Below are 16,089 nucleotides of genomic sequence, written 5' to 3'. Positions count from 1 at the left end.
ACACAAACTCTCTCCACGTCCCTTCTATCTCGCTCGTCTCTCTCCCTATGAATTTGTATTTTAAAGTGTATATGGTAGTATATGCATGTATCTAGGTCTATCAGACTTGACATCTAGTATGAAATTACTAATTAAGAGACAATATGTAACTTTTTCATACTATAGAAAGAACTAGTAAATATTATAGAAATGTTTGTATGATTAGGTAGTTTTTTCGCAACCTCAAAAGCGGATATCCCCCCTCCCCCCCAAAATTGAATTTTGACCCAAATAACTTGATTTTGGGCTTGATCCAGTAATAGATAGCTCCTTACCGGCCCAAAAAGTATACGCCACGCATAAACGACGTCATTTCAAGCTTAAATTAATTCTCCTTAAAACTTCTCGTACCGCCGATCGCCACCACTACCGCCGCCGCCGATCTAGGGTTTTGACAAGCCGGTGATATTTTTTCCAGAATGGAGGACAAAGGCACAGTTACAAGCCTTAAAACCATACAAGAACTAGCAGTAGAAGGGCAAAAGCATTTAGAAGATACAATAGAAGCAGCACATCAAATTCTCTCCGCCATGAACGATGAACTCTGTAATCCATCACTTTGGTCCACTCTAAATACAGCTGCTTCTTCTGCGTCGGCGTCGTCGGCGGGTGGAGGAGTTGGTGCTAATGCTGTTTTGAGTAACGGACAGCAGCACCATACAAACGGCGACATTTCGTCTGATACTTCTTCGTCTTCTTCTGCTTCAGCTCAGCATTTGGATATTGGTGGTGGTGCTCTTGATGAATCTCGTCTGCGTTACAAGTCCTCCATTGCTTCCTTGCGTTCTGTTCTTATGGCAATTTCTAATTCCCAAAAGGTAATTGTATAGAAATGCAAAAAAAATTTAACATTTTTTTTAATTGTTTGATATTTGTAATTTGTATGGTTAAGATAGTGATCTAAGGAAAAGTTAGTTTGATGTAATCATGAATCAACTATGGCTCGATCATAAACTAGTTGGATTCAGCTATATGAATGAATCACTTCTAGTGAAGTCCATTAAACAGAAAATGTGTAAAAGACTGGGGCTTTGGTTCAATGCCAAAGGTAGATCAACGTGACGCAACGAGTTTGGATCCAACGTAGATAACCTCTAGTTTTAGAGGTTCCCAAAGGTTAAAACTATTGGATACTGGAGTGAAGTGGTTCCATATGGATATGGAAGATTCGTATACCTCCACCATCAACTAGCTTGAGGTTGAGGCATAGGTGGTGTTGGTGTTCTGTTAGATGGTAGTTTTGATTGGGAATGAAACTAAAATAGATATTCTAGAAATGTATTTCCTTTGGAGTACTATAGGAGAGAAAAGCAGTATCCAGTTTGAGCAGCAAAAAAAGACGTTATCTAGCGATAAAGGTAAATACAGTGTGAAAAGAGGTTGGTGATTGATCTTAATCAAAAAAGAAAGGGTTAAACAGTTTTGGTGATTGATCTGGGAAAGACATTATGTGGTTATTTTTATTTTTTTTGACAAAGGACATTATGTGGTTATATACTAGCACAATTTGCCTTTACCAATATGAGCAACATCTGTACATGGCAATTGTATATTTTGATGTTCTAGACATGGTGATAAGATTTCTTGACTTATGAATATAATATTCACTTGTTTGATTATCTCTCGTCATCAGCTGATGAAGCTCAATTGTGCTGCTTACTATTTTTCTGATTTGTCTTATACCCTTCTGGGTTTGTGGGTGGCTGTTGGGGCCTGGGGGTGGGGGAAGATATTTAACTATGTTTTCCAGGTTATTCTTGTATCCGCTGTTTAAACGCTCATGAGGTGCAAGTGTTAATACCAAGATAAACTACTGCGTGTTATCCTTTTCAAGAAAGACTTAGCACTATAACCACATGTCAAGTCCTTGGTGTTGGTGTATGGATTGCCTTACATTTGTGCATTTGGAGAATCTATTTAAGCATTAAGAATTTTGTTTGTTTCTGTTTGTCAGTTTTAACAAATAAATCACTGATGTTGAGTGCCTTTTTGTTGCTCAACATATGTCCGACTGCACATTAAATGAGTTCTTTTAGTAACTTCTTACTTTAGAATTGTGCACGTATTTGCTCCGTTTTAACTGCAAGTTGTCAAACTCTCCTTCGTGTTGTCTCAATTCTCATGATTAACAAGTTATATTTTCTTGTACGTTTTGGAAAATTGTTGACATTGTATGATACTTCACACTCATTACTGGCTTTGTTAGCTAGGCAAAAGCATTGGAAGCTGCTTCTACTAGTGGTTCACTATCTGCAGCAGATCAAGCTGAAATTGAGCAGCTGGAAGACCGGGCCTCTTCATTAAAAAAGGTATTTATAACATATCAAGTTTTGACATCTTACAATTTCCTTGGATTTTTTTTGTTGGTTTTTGGGATGCATGCTGGGGTGGGGGTTGGTGAAGCGAATGTGTGTGCATATTGAACCATGACTGATATTCCTTGATCCATTGTGTAATTTCTTATTCATTAAAGCAATATTGAGGTATACCGCATGTCACATTTCCATTCCTGACACACCCCAAAATATCTTATTGTACAAACTTTCTGAAGTTTCAATATTTGTCACAACCTCAAATCTGAGCAATGTGACTTTGTAATAACATATGAAAACTTGGTTTCGACATCCTCTGCTTGTTGTACATACTGTATTATTATTAATTTTATTCCTATTACGTTAAAATTAGTCAAATTGTGTTTCATTTGCTTTATGTCTTGTCTCCCCCTAGTGGCTATGAGAAGTCCTCAAATGAAGGTAGAGTTTTATCATACTTGAGTGCATGCCTAAAAGTTTTCTATTATCTTACGGTAGTGAAAAAATCAAGTTGCTATTGTGGTCAAGATTTAAAGCATATTCTATTGTTCTTACAAATTGCAGGAGCTTGTAGACAAGAACAAGCATCTCAAGCTTCTGATTGATCAGCTTCGAGATCTTCTTTCTGACCTATGTACATGGCAGAGTCCCTGTTCTACATGACTCTGCTGCTATAACTTCAAGCAGATAAATTAAACCGGTGAGGTGTTAGAGATGCCAAAAAAGAAATGTATTCAATCCTAAGAAACTGTTTATTTTTCCCTTCTTTTGTACAGAAGTTGCTGCTAGATTTAAACAATTGGTCATCGCCAAACCCCTGCAATGATGCTGCTCGCGGTGCTACTATTGTTTATGTTGAGATGTTCTGTCTGGTCTGGAATGAGCTGAAATTGTTTAGAATATATAATCTGTTTGAGTGGGAAGACTGAAGAGGGAAAAGGAGAAACCTTTTGATCTTAACTAATTATGCGAAATTTGTTTTGTTGTATACTATAATTGTCTCCTTGCAGCTAATTGTGCCTTGGTTTGCTCTGTTAAAGAAGCCCATGAAATTGTTTAGTAGCATTACAGATCTATCATAGAGCTTTGTTCATGAAGCCTCAAAACGAAAAATAATGTTGCAGACCTTATAAATACATCGTATTGTAGATGTCTATTATACTGTTTTTTGGATGAGTTTGAAATCAAATAGACTGGTTGCATGTAGCTTCTTGAAAATCCTTGCAGTGCTATTTCTAATAATTTGCACACTTTCAGATAAGATGGTCACACTCTTCAATACAGTTATCGGAAATCCCATGATGTGTTTACACATCACAGCCCTAGCAAAATCAGCATTGACACTTGATCACAGCACACAGCCATGTCCACTCTGTGACTGGCTATACAAAAGTGTATGATTTCGTTCAGATGATAAACAAGATGACTCTGATGAACAGATCAAACACAAATAGAGCCTTCCCTTATCAGTTATCACCAGAACAAACATTACATTTGGGAATCTCTAATTTGTCCTACCACAAGGGATTATACTGGATCAAATTATGGCCAGTAAAGCCATTTTCAGCTTGGAATTGACAAGACATTCTTCTATTGATAAAACTTAAAGATCGAATTAGCACAGCAGATAAACAAGACAAAAAAACTTAACACTTCAATTTGTCATAAATCTTACCTACCGATATATTGCAGAATGCAACAAAGCATAGGGAAAATGTTTGACTCATTAAACAAATAAAATGGAATACTGGATAGAGAGGAATGGAAGATACTATGAAGACAGATTCAAAACATCTCAGAAAAATCAAGTGGAACTGCATTACAACTTTCTGTTTTGGTGTAAAGAACACTGTATAGAAGAAGTTGAACAGTTTATTTGGAGGTCTCCAGCATGTTCTTAGTGCTGAGGAATACTGCATACCAGTTTCCAAATAAAAAAACAGCTCCAAGATATGAAAAATGGCTTCTAACCAATTCATCTCATCATATGTGTACACAAACACTAGTGCTACCATGCAGTGGAATTCATCTGTCTGAATGGAGAAAATTTAGCTGTTAATCTTATGTTGATCAAAGGGAAAATGAAGTGTGTTCTTTTATTTCTAATTAAGATAGCAGTCACTCTATGTATGTATGACTTTGGGAAAATCCCACTTACAATATTCAGATATCCACCACAATCAGTATCCATATCAGGAGATCTCAGAAATCAATGGCAGCTTTGTTACATCAAAATGATAATATAACAGAGGGGAAAAACAATAAGAAAAGAATGAGATATTGATACAAAACGAAGTAGACATATAAAATAACCAAGTCTAAACTAGAAGCTTATTGTGTTTTTTCTCTCAGCAGGGGCAACACACTGCCATAATGATTGATAAGGTGGAATACTAGGTGCATCCACCCCAAGTAATGAAAGGCTCCGCGCATATTCCTGAATATCAAGAAATAATTGCATGCAGATCTTGTCAGTTTCAGACAAATTGTGATCCGAAACATCTGAGCTTGCTCCAGCTCGTCTTTGAGCACCCAAACGTAGTTTTTGAAGAGAAGATTCCGTTCTTCTACTCATATTCACAAGTTCTGAAGTTAAATCATTGTAACGTTGAGTTATTTCCAAAGCAGCACCTTGCAAGAGCTCATTCCTCGTCTCATTTGTCAGACATGTTGCAGCCCTTTCTCCCTCCAAAAATTCCTTCAATGGACGCAATACTCCAGAGACATATGGAGAATGCCTGACTGGGAGAGGCTTGTTAGTCATCCTGTAGGTAGCAGTTATCCCTTTCAACTGCCTCAAGTCCTCTACAGATTTCTCAACTATTGTCTCAATTATTGCACTCATCACAATTGGTAAAAGACCCTTCAGGGACTTCCCACCTAGTAAAATACTCTGTTTTACAAAATCACAAACTTCAGCAGGGCATGACTTGAGCAACTCAAGTATGTGTTCAAGGTAATCACCACACACTTCCTCCCCCAAACGGTTCAAATCGTGAACTACGTATACTAAATCGTCAGGGACTGCAGAAATAGCCCATTCAAATCCTGGGTTTGAGCCCACATTACCAGCTTTACGAGCAGCCAATCCGGCAGATAACCAGCTTGAGAATCTGGACATAAGTTGCAAAGACAAACGCAAGAACCTGTCTGAGCAAGATAGGACAAGAACATCATCTCTCCAGCAAGATCTTAAGCACTCTAAAAGAGCAATACTCTGCTTCAAAATCAAGTCTTGAGGCTTCCTCTGGTCAGAGGCCACTGGGACGAGACCAGCAACACTAAGTGCAGAATCAAGAGCCCCAGCTATCTCTTGGAACCTCAATGAGAAATAGACACCCACATTCCATTGCTTCATGAACTCAATATATGCACCTTCAGACCGAAACTTGACTACTTCAGATCGTGAGGGACAGTAACCTTCTAAATGTGCCAGGAAATCCAAGCTTGCTTTGTAATTTTTTAGAAACACAGTAGGCCTTCCGGGAGAGAACACCACTGGTTTTCCTTTCTGGATAGCGGAGTGAACCTCTTTAAGGATAGAATTCGCAAGGAAGCTAGAAACATGTAGACCCGAATTCTCAATAGATGATATATCCAATAGAAACTTACAATCATCCTCTATATATTGCTTGATCTTAACATAATCCTCCTCAAGTTCATGTCCAGATGATCCACCAACAACTCCAGATGGATTTTGCGGGATAACTTTTTGGATCAAAGGTCCCACTATAGTCGATCGAAAAGTTTCCTCCGCATTCTTGGTATTATCAATGGCAGCATACGCACGCAAGCAGTTATATATAGCATTAGCATCCCTATATTCAAGCCCATCTACAAGACAATGTCCTAAGCTTGTATCTAATAAAGAACTAGCATTCTGTATTCTCTTCTCCATATTCTCAATAAAAGGCATATTCTGTGCATGAGAAATATAAAATTTTAGCCTATTCATTTCACTAGCAATTCTCTCTAGTAACATACTTTGAGTTTCCCTCAAATTAGATCCACTCTCAACATAATCAGTTTGTCCACTTGGTAACTCCTTAATCAATTTTTCAACTTTAGAAACAACATGAAAAGTATCAAGCAAAAGTTCAAGAACTTCCCTGGCTTCTCCAGCATCAGCTCGTTGTTTAAGCCTGTTTTGTAAAGCAGCAAGAGACCCTTCAACAGCATTACGAAAACCATCAATTTTCTCCCTGATCTCAAACAACGGAGCCCTCATACGTACAACAGCAGCATCAACATCAGTAAGCTTCGTACTAAGGCTAACAAAATCAGCATAATCTCTATTGATGAGATCCACAAGGTCACGCTGAAGCGACGTGAAGTGAGAACGGAGCTCCGAACGGAGAGTTTCAAGGGGAACAAAGGTGCGTAAATCGGAGATATATGATTCTGGATCGAAATCTCGAGATTGGAACAATGTGGGGTTTAGCCATTGTGGTGGATTTGGGTCAGTCGGGTCTCCGAACAGGTCTGTGGCGGAGCGTGGTGGCGCGTGAGTGGATTGTGGTGAAGGGGGTGGTAGAGATTGAAGATCTTGCATCTGGGAATTTGCTAAATTCGATCAAATTGGTCTGAATTTTGAAGAAATGCAGAGAGTAATCAAGATCTGGAAGTGAAGAAATGCAAAATTTCTATTGAAACTCCACTCTGTGTTTACTTAGTAGAGAAGAATTGAAAATGATCAAAATGGTGCTTAATGTATGAGATTTGGTTGCATTTGGTCCTTAGACTTATGTAAATATGAGTGATTTCTAATATGTATAATCTCACTTCGAAATTATACTGATTATATTGCTATAATTAATTTGGTTTTATGTCGTGTTAGCAAGGATAGTTGTTTGTTTTCCTAATATAATAATATGTATTATACTTAGCTCAACTGAAAATATTAAGTATAGATTTTCTTTTATATTTCATTGAATATAATTTCTTCAAATTTTGTTTCTATATCGAAAGTATTTTAAAGATTCTTTCAAGTGAGAGGTAGAAAATTTGATGTAGATTGTGAATTTGGAGTGAACATATTAGAAGATACTTATTATTTTGTAGCTTATCAACTCATGTGAAGTAAACATATCAAGAGTCTATGTTTTCAATAATAGTTAATTTATTATCTTTATTTATATGTCTTAGAATGACGTTGATCGCTTTTTAATATATATTAAAGACGCTTTTTTTTCACACACGCATTTCATGACGAGGCACAAATTATGAAATAAAGTTTTTCTCTTAGTACAATTATAACTGAATATCATATGTCAATTAAGGAAGGAAACTCAAAAATGATGGAGAAGGTAGACATTCAAGTTAAATAAACTCCTCCATCGTAAGACTCTTACAAACTCAACACGAATGGCTCGGCAAACATTAATTCATACTTAGGAAACACTGAGAGTGTAATCAGGGATCATAAAGAACAATGACTTTTGGATTTCAACAAGATACTAGCACACACGAGCACCACACAGACTGACCATCATGCAATCCTACAAGGTCCAAAGATTGCAAGATAAAAAAACTAACACTCTTAAAATTGAATAAAGATTCTACAAATGTTATCTCAATGCTCTAAAGAGGACATCTTCCTTATGCCAATATAATTTTCGAATACAGTTAGTTGATGCATCAGCTAGGAGGTAGCGAACATGCTAGCTAAAGATGAGATAAGGAGACGAATTCATTATGCTCCTATCTTTTTTGAAAGTTCCCCTGATGTATGCTAGGGAAGCATTACAAGCAAATATCAATGAAACTTTTTTTGTTCGGAACATTTCGTTTTACAATATTGATACTAATGACTATACCCCAACCCAACATTCAACTATGAGGGATGCCCTGTCATGTAATATATTAACTACTTACTAATTTATATTTATGAAAATCCGGCTTAATCAATAAGATATCCATTGATTTGGTATCCAGTTCATAATTATCGGGTGATTAATACGTGGTGTATTGACTCAATCATTTCATATTCCCTTTTTCACTTTCACTCATCAAACGAAACATTTTTCTTGTTCTACTTAAACATTTTTATATTTAACAAATCTTCACCTATACAACAACTTAACATTTTAAAACTTAAAATATACTATATATATCGATATATTATACACACAAGAAGTGAAGACTTGTAGGTTATGATCCCATTCAACTAACTGGTAGACCAGTAAGAAATTCAACATACAAATATGTATCAGGTCATATAAGGAGCAACAAAATACTAAATGAGGCTCTAAAATAAATAATATACACTTTATATACCAAGGGGTAAAAGTGTAAATAAATATTACTTAACGGGTTAACGATTTATACAATAAGAAATTTGAGTAATCTTTCTCCATATTAATAAACCATTAACTATAAAATTTAAATTTAAATAAGTTCATCAATTCAATAACTCAACATCAATAAACCAATTTCACGATTGCCTCAGTTACAATTCAATTTTAAGTAGCCTTATGAATGACTTTCTATAGTGATGAACCACGATATAATTATAAAATATTATATTCATTATAATAATCGATAATAGATAACATAATGTATATCAAGAAACAATACGTAACAATCCTCCAAACAAATCAGTGTAAACATGTGCAAAGTGCAACTAACTTTTTCCCAAAAATCAACTTCAATCCTCATAGTTTTTTTCAATTACACTTTGCCCCTCTTATTTCTTACCCTTGTGACATTCTCCACCTTATAAAACCAACAGAAGACTCCCAAAGGCGAAAACTCCTAAATTTCATCAATCAACGAAACACAGTGTGCGTGTTGTGGTGTATGAAGTGAAAAATCGCCATGGATAAAGGTAAAGCAGTGATGGGTATGGGGCGTAGATGGGCAGTGGACTTCACAGATAATTCTACTTCTCCTCCCTCCCGTGACATCCCTGATCCACTTGGATTCACTCGCGCTTCTCAAGATCAGGTTTTTTTTTGCTTTACCCGAAATTATACACGATTAGTTGATTTAGAGCTTGTGGGTTTGTAGTGGGTGCGGTTTATTGTATATATATATGTGCTTAATTTTTGTGTTCTGGATCGGCCGCTGGATTCATGTTTCACTTGAGTTTAATAGACGCGATGTTTATGTTTTTTGTTAGGATGATTCAACTCTGAGTCGTGAAAAGAAGAATGCTGAAGCCAATTGGAAGTCCCAGGTAAAAAAGCTGATTTTTTTTTGTTTGTTTGTATTTTTTGTTTTATAATGATTTTTTTGATAGGAAGACTCGAGTTATGTCAATGAATGCTCCATAGTTTGTGGTCATGGCTGGATTCCCCTCTAGGGTAATGAGGGCCAGTACACCCATTTGGCCCATATATGTATACTCCCCTCTGTTTCAATTTGTCCGTCTTAAAGGGCATTTTGATACGTTCTACATATTTTTAGTTTTAGACCACAAGATTCGAAAGTCTTTTTTACTTAAACTTTGTGTTGAGTCAAAACCAAACAAACAAATTGAAACTGAGTAGTTGAGTTTTTTTTGAAAGATTTTTTTGTACTAAATTGGTAGCATTTGTTGCAAAGGACTTGTGAGTACACCGATGATCTGTGATATATCTTTGTTAGTGGTACCAATCTAGGAGGATTGTGTTGTGATGGGTTTGTTTTTTATATAGCTTTATGTGCTAATTCTACTCCCCACCTAGTGGGATTTCACTGGGTATGTTGTTGTTGTTGTTGTTGTGCTAATTCTACTAATTTGTTACTAGATTGTTGACTTGTTTTAAAGGAAACATGGAACCTTCAAAGAAAATGTTTGTTCGTCATTTATTCCATTCTAAGTATTTTGATTAATAGTTTTCTAGTATAGGAATAGGCTTTTCAGTGTAAGATTCTTTGCTTGCTTCTTTTGGCCAGCTCAGCGGATGAGTGGCCGTGGCTACCCACCATGCCTGACCCTTTATCTTACTGTAAGAAGAAAGATGAGGACAGAATGCAAAAGTATGTGATACAATAGATAACCTTAAGCAGTTTCACAACCCTCTTGATTGATTAACGGTAGTGAACTGTCATTAGACGGTTTTAAGTTCCATAGATTGACTGTCAATGTGATAAATAGTCAAACCATGACGAATCACAACTAGTATGGTATTGCTGCTTTTATGATTCATTGCATTCATGTATTAGCTTTTGATTTGAGTGTACTATAGTATTATCCTTGCCTATTGCCATGCACCAAGTTGACTGTTTGAAATATCTGCTGCTGCTCAGTGTGTGCGTGTGTCTAATTTAAGAACAGGAAAAGGCTTTGGTATCTTCTTACAATCATATGGTTTTTTAATATAAAGTTGAAGAGTGATGGAATTGGGATCTGCTACTCTGGCATTGTTAATGAACTGATAAAGCATGGTAATATTGGATATCTGGATTCTTGAATGCAGAAAGCACTATACAATGGGGATATAAAGAACTTTGAGTTGTCATTATACTGGGATCGGTAGTGTAAGTACCAAAACAACTCAGAGGAACTTCAAAGCTCGTGTGTTGTGCCATGAATTGGATTTGGGGAAATTATAGTGTGCAAATTACATTAAATTGCTCACACTAAAGAATAATTTCTGAGGAATCTATGTTGAGAGAACATGAGTGAGAATCAATTTAGTTGCATTCACTACCCTGAGATTATTCCTTCACCTCTCTCGTTTGTCTCTTTTTTTTTAATCAGTAGAAACTCTTGCTTTTACCTTAAGAATTCAAACATAGATAGGAAAAGGATTTCAACTTGTCGACTTTTTCACATGCATTACTGTAGTGTTGGTTCTTTAGGGAAAAGCTAGGTATTATTATATGAACTAACATGCAGAACTTTGCTGCTTTCGACAAAGATTTAAGGGAAGTTTAGTAGAAATAAGATTAATACTTGATAAACAATGTATTTATGATGACCTGAAACTCTATAATGAGAAAAGGGAGAAGCTAGTCTCATAATTTGGTAAAGTTCCCAGTTCAAATTTTAGCACCATAAAGGAAAATTAAGCATTTTACAGAATCAGAACTATACACTACACAATTGTGAAGATTTTTTCACTGGAAAATTAACCAAGAAATAGGCACATCTTTTTGAAAATTGATGTGTAACACTGAAACCAAACTTTTATTTTAACCATAAAATTGATTGCTTTTCACAGTGCGACCAAACTCTTGGTAGGCCCTCAAAGATAATTCCCTGTCCAGCCCAAATTCAAAGTAGAGACCTCATGCTATTTTGAGCAGCAACATTTTTGAAAACTTGTGAAGATGTGGGCTCTAATGAAGATATCATTTGGAAATTCCCTGAAAAGAATATCTTTCCTAGACCGATGTTCTGCTTTTATGATTTCTTGAGTGTGTCTAAATGTATTAGATTAACCTTTTTTTAGTTCTCCAACAGTTATATAGTCGAAATTCCCTGTATTATGAGTTGATTATTTCTCAATTCCGGTTTACAACTATTAGAAGGTGATTAGGTTTGCTGTACATGTTTAGATTTATAGCATAGGTATTAGGATATTCAAGATGATTATGTACTCATTAGGCATTCTATAATTAGGAAATATTCTGTATTTCATGGAGCCTAAACTCTATATATCAGGAGCTCTTCCATTGCTTCACTTTTCACAACAATCATGTACTTAATTTTGATATTCGTTGGAACAGAAAGCATGGGAAGTGGCACAAGCACCTTTCAAGAATTTGATGATGATGGGTTTCATGATGTGGATGGCCGGAAGCACAGTTCATTTGTTTAGCATTGGTATCACAGTTTCAGCTCTGTGGCAGCCTGTCAGTGCTCTTCAAGGAGTTGGGAAAGGTCAGCATCATATCAGAAACTATTGAATTGACTGCTATATACTTGTGTAGTTAAACTCTGACTAGAGATGGATTTTTTGGCTGAAATTTGTCTCAAATTTAGGCAATTACTGTTTGTACTTTTGCTGAATTAAGCTATGACTTGATTTGGCTCCTCCTTTTATTTCCTTTTACTTATTTCTTCTAATGTTTCCTTTCTGGGGCAGTTTTTGAGCCTTACAAGGACAGCAAAGTGGATCTTCTTGGGCCAAAATTAGTATTTATTGCGCTCAATCTAGTGGGTTTAGGACTGGGCGTCTGGAAGGTAGATATTCATCTGTTTCACACATGTTATTCAGCATAAGTTCTCTGAAGATATTCATCTATTCCACACATGTTATTTGACATCAGTTCTCTGATAAGTGGTTTGCTAACATGGAATTGTGTATACTTTGCAGCTTAACACTTTGGGTCTTCTTCCAACTCATGCGTCAGATTGGGTTTCATCCTTGCCACCTGCCCAGGTTAGATTTTTAGAATTAGTTGTATATCAACTCCTTTTCACATATATGAATTGAGGCTTGGAAATCTTAGGCGGTCGATACTGTTTGAAATATGTTTCCGAAAGAGATATTAGCATATTCTAGTGTAATATGGGTACATGAGCTTGAGCAATTCTACTTACCCACCCAGTCATTGTCATCGAGCTCCTAGAAAATGGAACTGATGTGGTCCATGAAATAATGAAAATCCAAATAAAGATTGTGTACTCTGTTTTGTTTCAGAAAGAGATGCGACATATTCTTGTCTAATATGGGTAAATCAGGCTGAGCAGTTCTACTTTTCCACCCAGTCATTGTCAGTCATCCTGCTCCAGCTTATGGAAGTGGAATATATGTGGTCCATATAATAATGTAAATCCAAAGGAAGTTTTTGCTTGAAAGGTTATATATATTTTTATTATTTATGGGAGGAAACACTTTCGTATACAAGTGTTTATAAAAAGGCATAGAACTTACTGATAAAATGATTCTTCATGAAAAACATCGAATTTTCTATGCAAATTGAAACCTCACGGTGTACCAAAAATAAATAGGGGATAAGAGATCCTCTACTGTACAAAAACATTTTGTTCTTCAAAAGCTTATTTCACATTTTCTACACAATACACATGAGTGCTCTTGGAGCAACATCCCTCACTCTTCGTCTTATCCTCTGTTTTCTTAATGTTGAGCTGAAAAATTCGTCCTTCACAGTGTGTGGAATCAACAATTGTTGTCCAATCATTTCTAGATTTCCAGCGTGAGCGAGNAGGATTTGTGGCTTAGGTCGCAGGTTCAAGCCCCACACCATGCAAAGCAAAGCCTGGTATTTAAGTGGAGAAGGGTAGAGAGGCGGACCCATTATCCACTGAGTTTAGAAGGCTGTGATTGGTCCAAAGGGCGGGTCACAGACGGATTTCTCGGTTATTAAAAAAAAAACATTTTGTCCTTCAAAAGCTTATTTCACATTTTCTACACAATACACATGAGTACTCCTGGAGCAACATCCCACACTCTTCGTCTTATCCTCCGTTTTCTTAATGTTGAGCTGAAAAACTCATCCTTCACAGTGTGTGGAATCCCCAATTGTAGCCCAAATCATTTCTAGATTTCCAGTGTGAGCAAGATGCTATCTGATAATGTACGGGGAGGTAGTCCGTGCTCACTAACTCTTAAACAACACACCAATCTGGCATTTGTAGTTCTCCTTGTCCTCAAGTTTTCAGCAGTCAGAATCACCTGTTTCTCTTCTAATCACATTGACATCCTGATGATCCCAATTGATTTATGTCAAATGTGTCTAATCAAGAGCTTATTGTAGTAGGACTTTTCAGAAAGCAGCCCACTGTTTCCCACTTACTACTTCCAAGAATTTTGATTGTCATGCGAAGAACTCTGCTTATAAGAAATTCATTTAGAATTTAGAATTTTGTTACCTCCCAGCCCGGAGGTTCTTCTAAACCTTAATTACAGTGAACTTTCCCTTCTTGTAACATCTGAACACTTACTGACAAGGTTATGCATATGTTTTGACACATGAATCCCAATGCATTATTTATTACTACCTGTGCCCCTTACCTGACCCTGCACACTTCCCCTACCCTGAAAGTGATGTTACCTTCCCATCCGTTCAAAATTCTGTAGATTTCACTATGAGATCCCTCCATAGAGTGTGCTCCTCTATCCTAAATATCTTATATCCATTTCTCGGATACGGCCTTGTTAAGCAACTGGAATATCTTTCACTCAAGGTGATCCAAACTCTTTGGAGTTGTAACCGTCTCTCAATTGACCAATGAAACTTCCTTGCCGCATCATGAAAAGTTCCTTTTGTACTCTATTCACTTTGGCGGTGCCTGTGACACTGGTCGGCACTTGTTACAGGGACATAAAGTATGTGGGTAGATGGGTTAGAGGAAAGAGTTGCACCCGACTTGCAAGGCGAAGATTCTAACACTCAAAATACCTGGTCTGCCTGATAAATGTATTATCAATCTCCACATCCAATTCTACCCAGCATTTGATTCTACTTAGATAAATCTGTTAATTTGTCCCATGTAACCTCTCACCAGTACATCTCTTCTACTCACTTCTTTTTCACGAAATTTTAGGTGGATCTAAAATTGAATTCAAATTAAGAAATAGAATTTTAGAGATAAGGAATAAATGAAACAAATAAACCATGTTTGCAATTTCTCAGTAATCTATATCTTTTTCTCACTTTTTCCTAAAAACAAATTTTGCATCTTCCGATGTTTTCATTAAGTTGGTGTGATTGAGAACTACTTTTATACCTTATTGAGTTTTCCTTTGCACATATTGGTCCTTCAATTCTGTTGTATTCCCTACCTTTATGCAGATTTTAATCTTTATTACTGTTCTATCCACCATGCGTTTTCTCTAGCTGTTATGTTTGGAAGTGGTTGTTTAAGAAAATCATTCATGAATTTATTGTCCTAGTACTTTTCGTTTTCATAACGTTTTGGAGTCGTTGAAATGCAGGAGGTTGAGTATTCTGGTGGAGGTTTCCTTTGAATTAAACAAGACAGAAGATCTTGAATTTGGCCAAGATAGAAATTACACTTCTTGAAGCAGTAGTTTGACAATATTTTCTTGATGCAATTGAGGATAAAACACGAGATACTTATCGTTCATTTCTCTCACGATATCTATCATTATCGTCTCACAAACTGCATGATCAGATTCCTATCTTGCTTATCCTCTCAAGAACCTATGTTTCTTGCAGCCATGTTTTTCTTTTGGAGTAATGTTTTCTAAGGGACCACTTTTATGTCATATAGCTATGAATACTTATCTATGATAGTTGAAATTCCAAGCATTCCCACATCAATTTCAAATTCTGTGTATTTATCATTGACTGTTAGCATCTTCAATATAATGGGTAGACCACTTTATACTGTACATTTAACAACTCTAAAACTTAAACATGATCAACATGTTGTTCAGTTTTTATGCATGTTGCTTTTTTTGGGTCAATATATTACCTAGTACTTTCTTCTAAAGATTTTTATTCAACATCTACATATTTTTTTATATCATATAATATGGTGATGATTAGACTTTTTTATATTTCATTTGTGAGATTATACTCTGTATAAAGATAGTTGATCCAAATAATATGTCGAGTTTCAATGGATAAAATTTTCATAAAATTATTGTCGTGTGATCAAGAGGCATTATTTGAGTTGTGAACACAAGCTTATTTGAGTTGTGATTAATTATGCTGAAATTATTTTTTACTACTCCCTCCNCTGTATAAAGATAGTTGATCCAAATAATATGTCGAGTTTCAATGGATAAAATTTTCATAAAATTATTGTCGTGTGATCAAGAGGCATTATTTGAGTTGTGATTAATTATGCTGAAATTATTTTTTACTCTGTGTT

The 16,089-nt window shown here is 36.0% G+C and overlaps 3 protein-coding genes across 4 annotated transcripts; 2 read left to right on the top strand and 1 right to left on the bottom strand.

The window, feature by feature from the left end:
* The first annotated feature begins 372 nt into the window (after nt 1-372).
* Nucleotides 373-3,451, top strand: LOC125842130 (mediator of RNA polymerase II transcription subunit 30). Of its 2 annotated transcripts, XM_049521341.1 has the most exons (4): nt 373-857; nt 2,250-2,348; nt 2,916-3,051; nt 3,128-3,451. In XM_049521341.1, exons 1-3 carry the CDS (start codon nt 459-461, stop codon nt 3,012-3,014), a joined length of 597 nt encoding a protein of 198 aa, XP_049377298.1. In that variant the 5' UTR covers nt 373-458; the 3' UTR covers nt 3,015-3,051; nt 3,128-3,451. The 2 variants fall into 2 exon arrangements, with proteins under 2 accessions (XP_049377298.1, XP_049377296.1); XM_049521339.1 differs by having other exon boundaries at nt 2,916-3,451.
* Nucleotides 3,452-4,430: 979 nt separating this feature from the next.
* Nucleotides 4,431-7,037, bottom strand: LOC125842123 (conserved oligomeric Golgi complex subunit 2). Its single transcript, XM_049521330.1, has one exon. The coding sequence runs from the start codon at nt 6,901-6,903 to the stop codon at nt 4,675-4,677; it is 2,229 nt and encodes a 742-aa protein (XP_049377287.1). The 5' UTR covers nt 6,904-7,037; the 3' UTR covers nt 4,431-4,674.
* Nucleotides 7,038-9,079: 2,042 nt separating this feature from the next.
* On the top strand, nt 9,080-15,554 carry LOC125842132 (uncharacterized). The gene is made up of 6 exons (XM_049521343.1): nt 9,080-9,296; nt 9,472-9,528; nt 12,009-12,162; nt 12,368-12,465; nt 12,599-12,664; nt 15,185-15,554. Exons 1-6 carry the CDS (start codon nt 9,168-9,170, stop codon nt 15,215-15,217), a joined length of 537 nt encoding a protein of 178 aa, XP_049377300.1. The 5' UTR covers nt 9,080-9,167; the 3' UTR covers nt 15,218-15,554.
* Nucleotides 15,555-16,089: the final 535 nt, after the last annotated feature.

The sequence above is a fragment of the Solanum stenotomum genome, chromosome 10 (assembly GCF_019186545.1).
Source record: "Solanum stenotomum isolate F172 chromosome 10, ASM1918654v1, whole genome shotgun sequence".
NCBI classification, from domain to species: Eukaryota; Viridiplantae; Streptophyta; class Magnoliopsida; order Solanales; family Solanaceae; genus Solanum; species Solanum stenotomum.
This window is presented reverse-complemented; position numbering and strand designations above follow the sequence as displayed.

What these genes read in the sequence shown, in the direction of transcription:
- LOC125842130 (XM_049521341.1), top strand. Translation starts at nt 459, where the DNA reads ATGGAGGACAAAGGCACAGTTACAAGCCTTAAAACCATACAAGAACTA. An exon ending in CAATTTCTAATTCCCAAAAG is followed by an intron (nt 858 to 2,249) that starts GTAATTGTATAG and finishes TTTGTTAGCTAG; the next exon opens with GCAAAAGCATTGGAAGCTGC. An exon ending in GGGCCTCTTCATTAAAAAAG is followed by an intron (nt 2,349 to 2,915) that starts GTATTTATAACA and finishes TACAAATTGCAG; the next exon opens with GAGCTTGTAGACAAGAACAA.
- LOC125842123 (XM_049521330.1), bottom strand. Translation starts at nt 6,903, where the DNA reads ATGCAAGATCTTCAATCTCTACCACCCCCTTCACCACAATCCACTCAC.
- LOC125842132 (XM_049521343.1), top strand. Translation starts at nt 9,168, where the DNA reads ATGGATAAAGGTAAAGCAGTGATGGGTATGGGGCGTAGATGGGCAGTG. An exon ending in AAGCCAATTGGAAGTCCCAG is followed by an intron (nt 9,529 to 12,008) that starts GTAAAAAAGCTG and finishes TCGTTGGAACAG; the next exon opens with AAAGCATGGGAAGTGGCACA. An exon ending in TCTTCAAGGAGTTGGGAAAG is followed by an intron (nt 12,163 to 12,367) that starts GTCAGCATCATA and finishes TTTCTGGGGCAG; the next exon opens with TTTTTGAGCCTTACAAGGAC.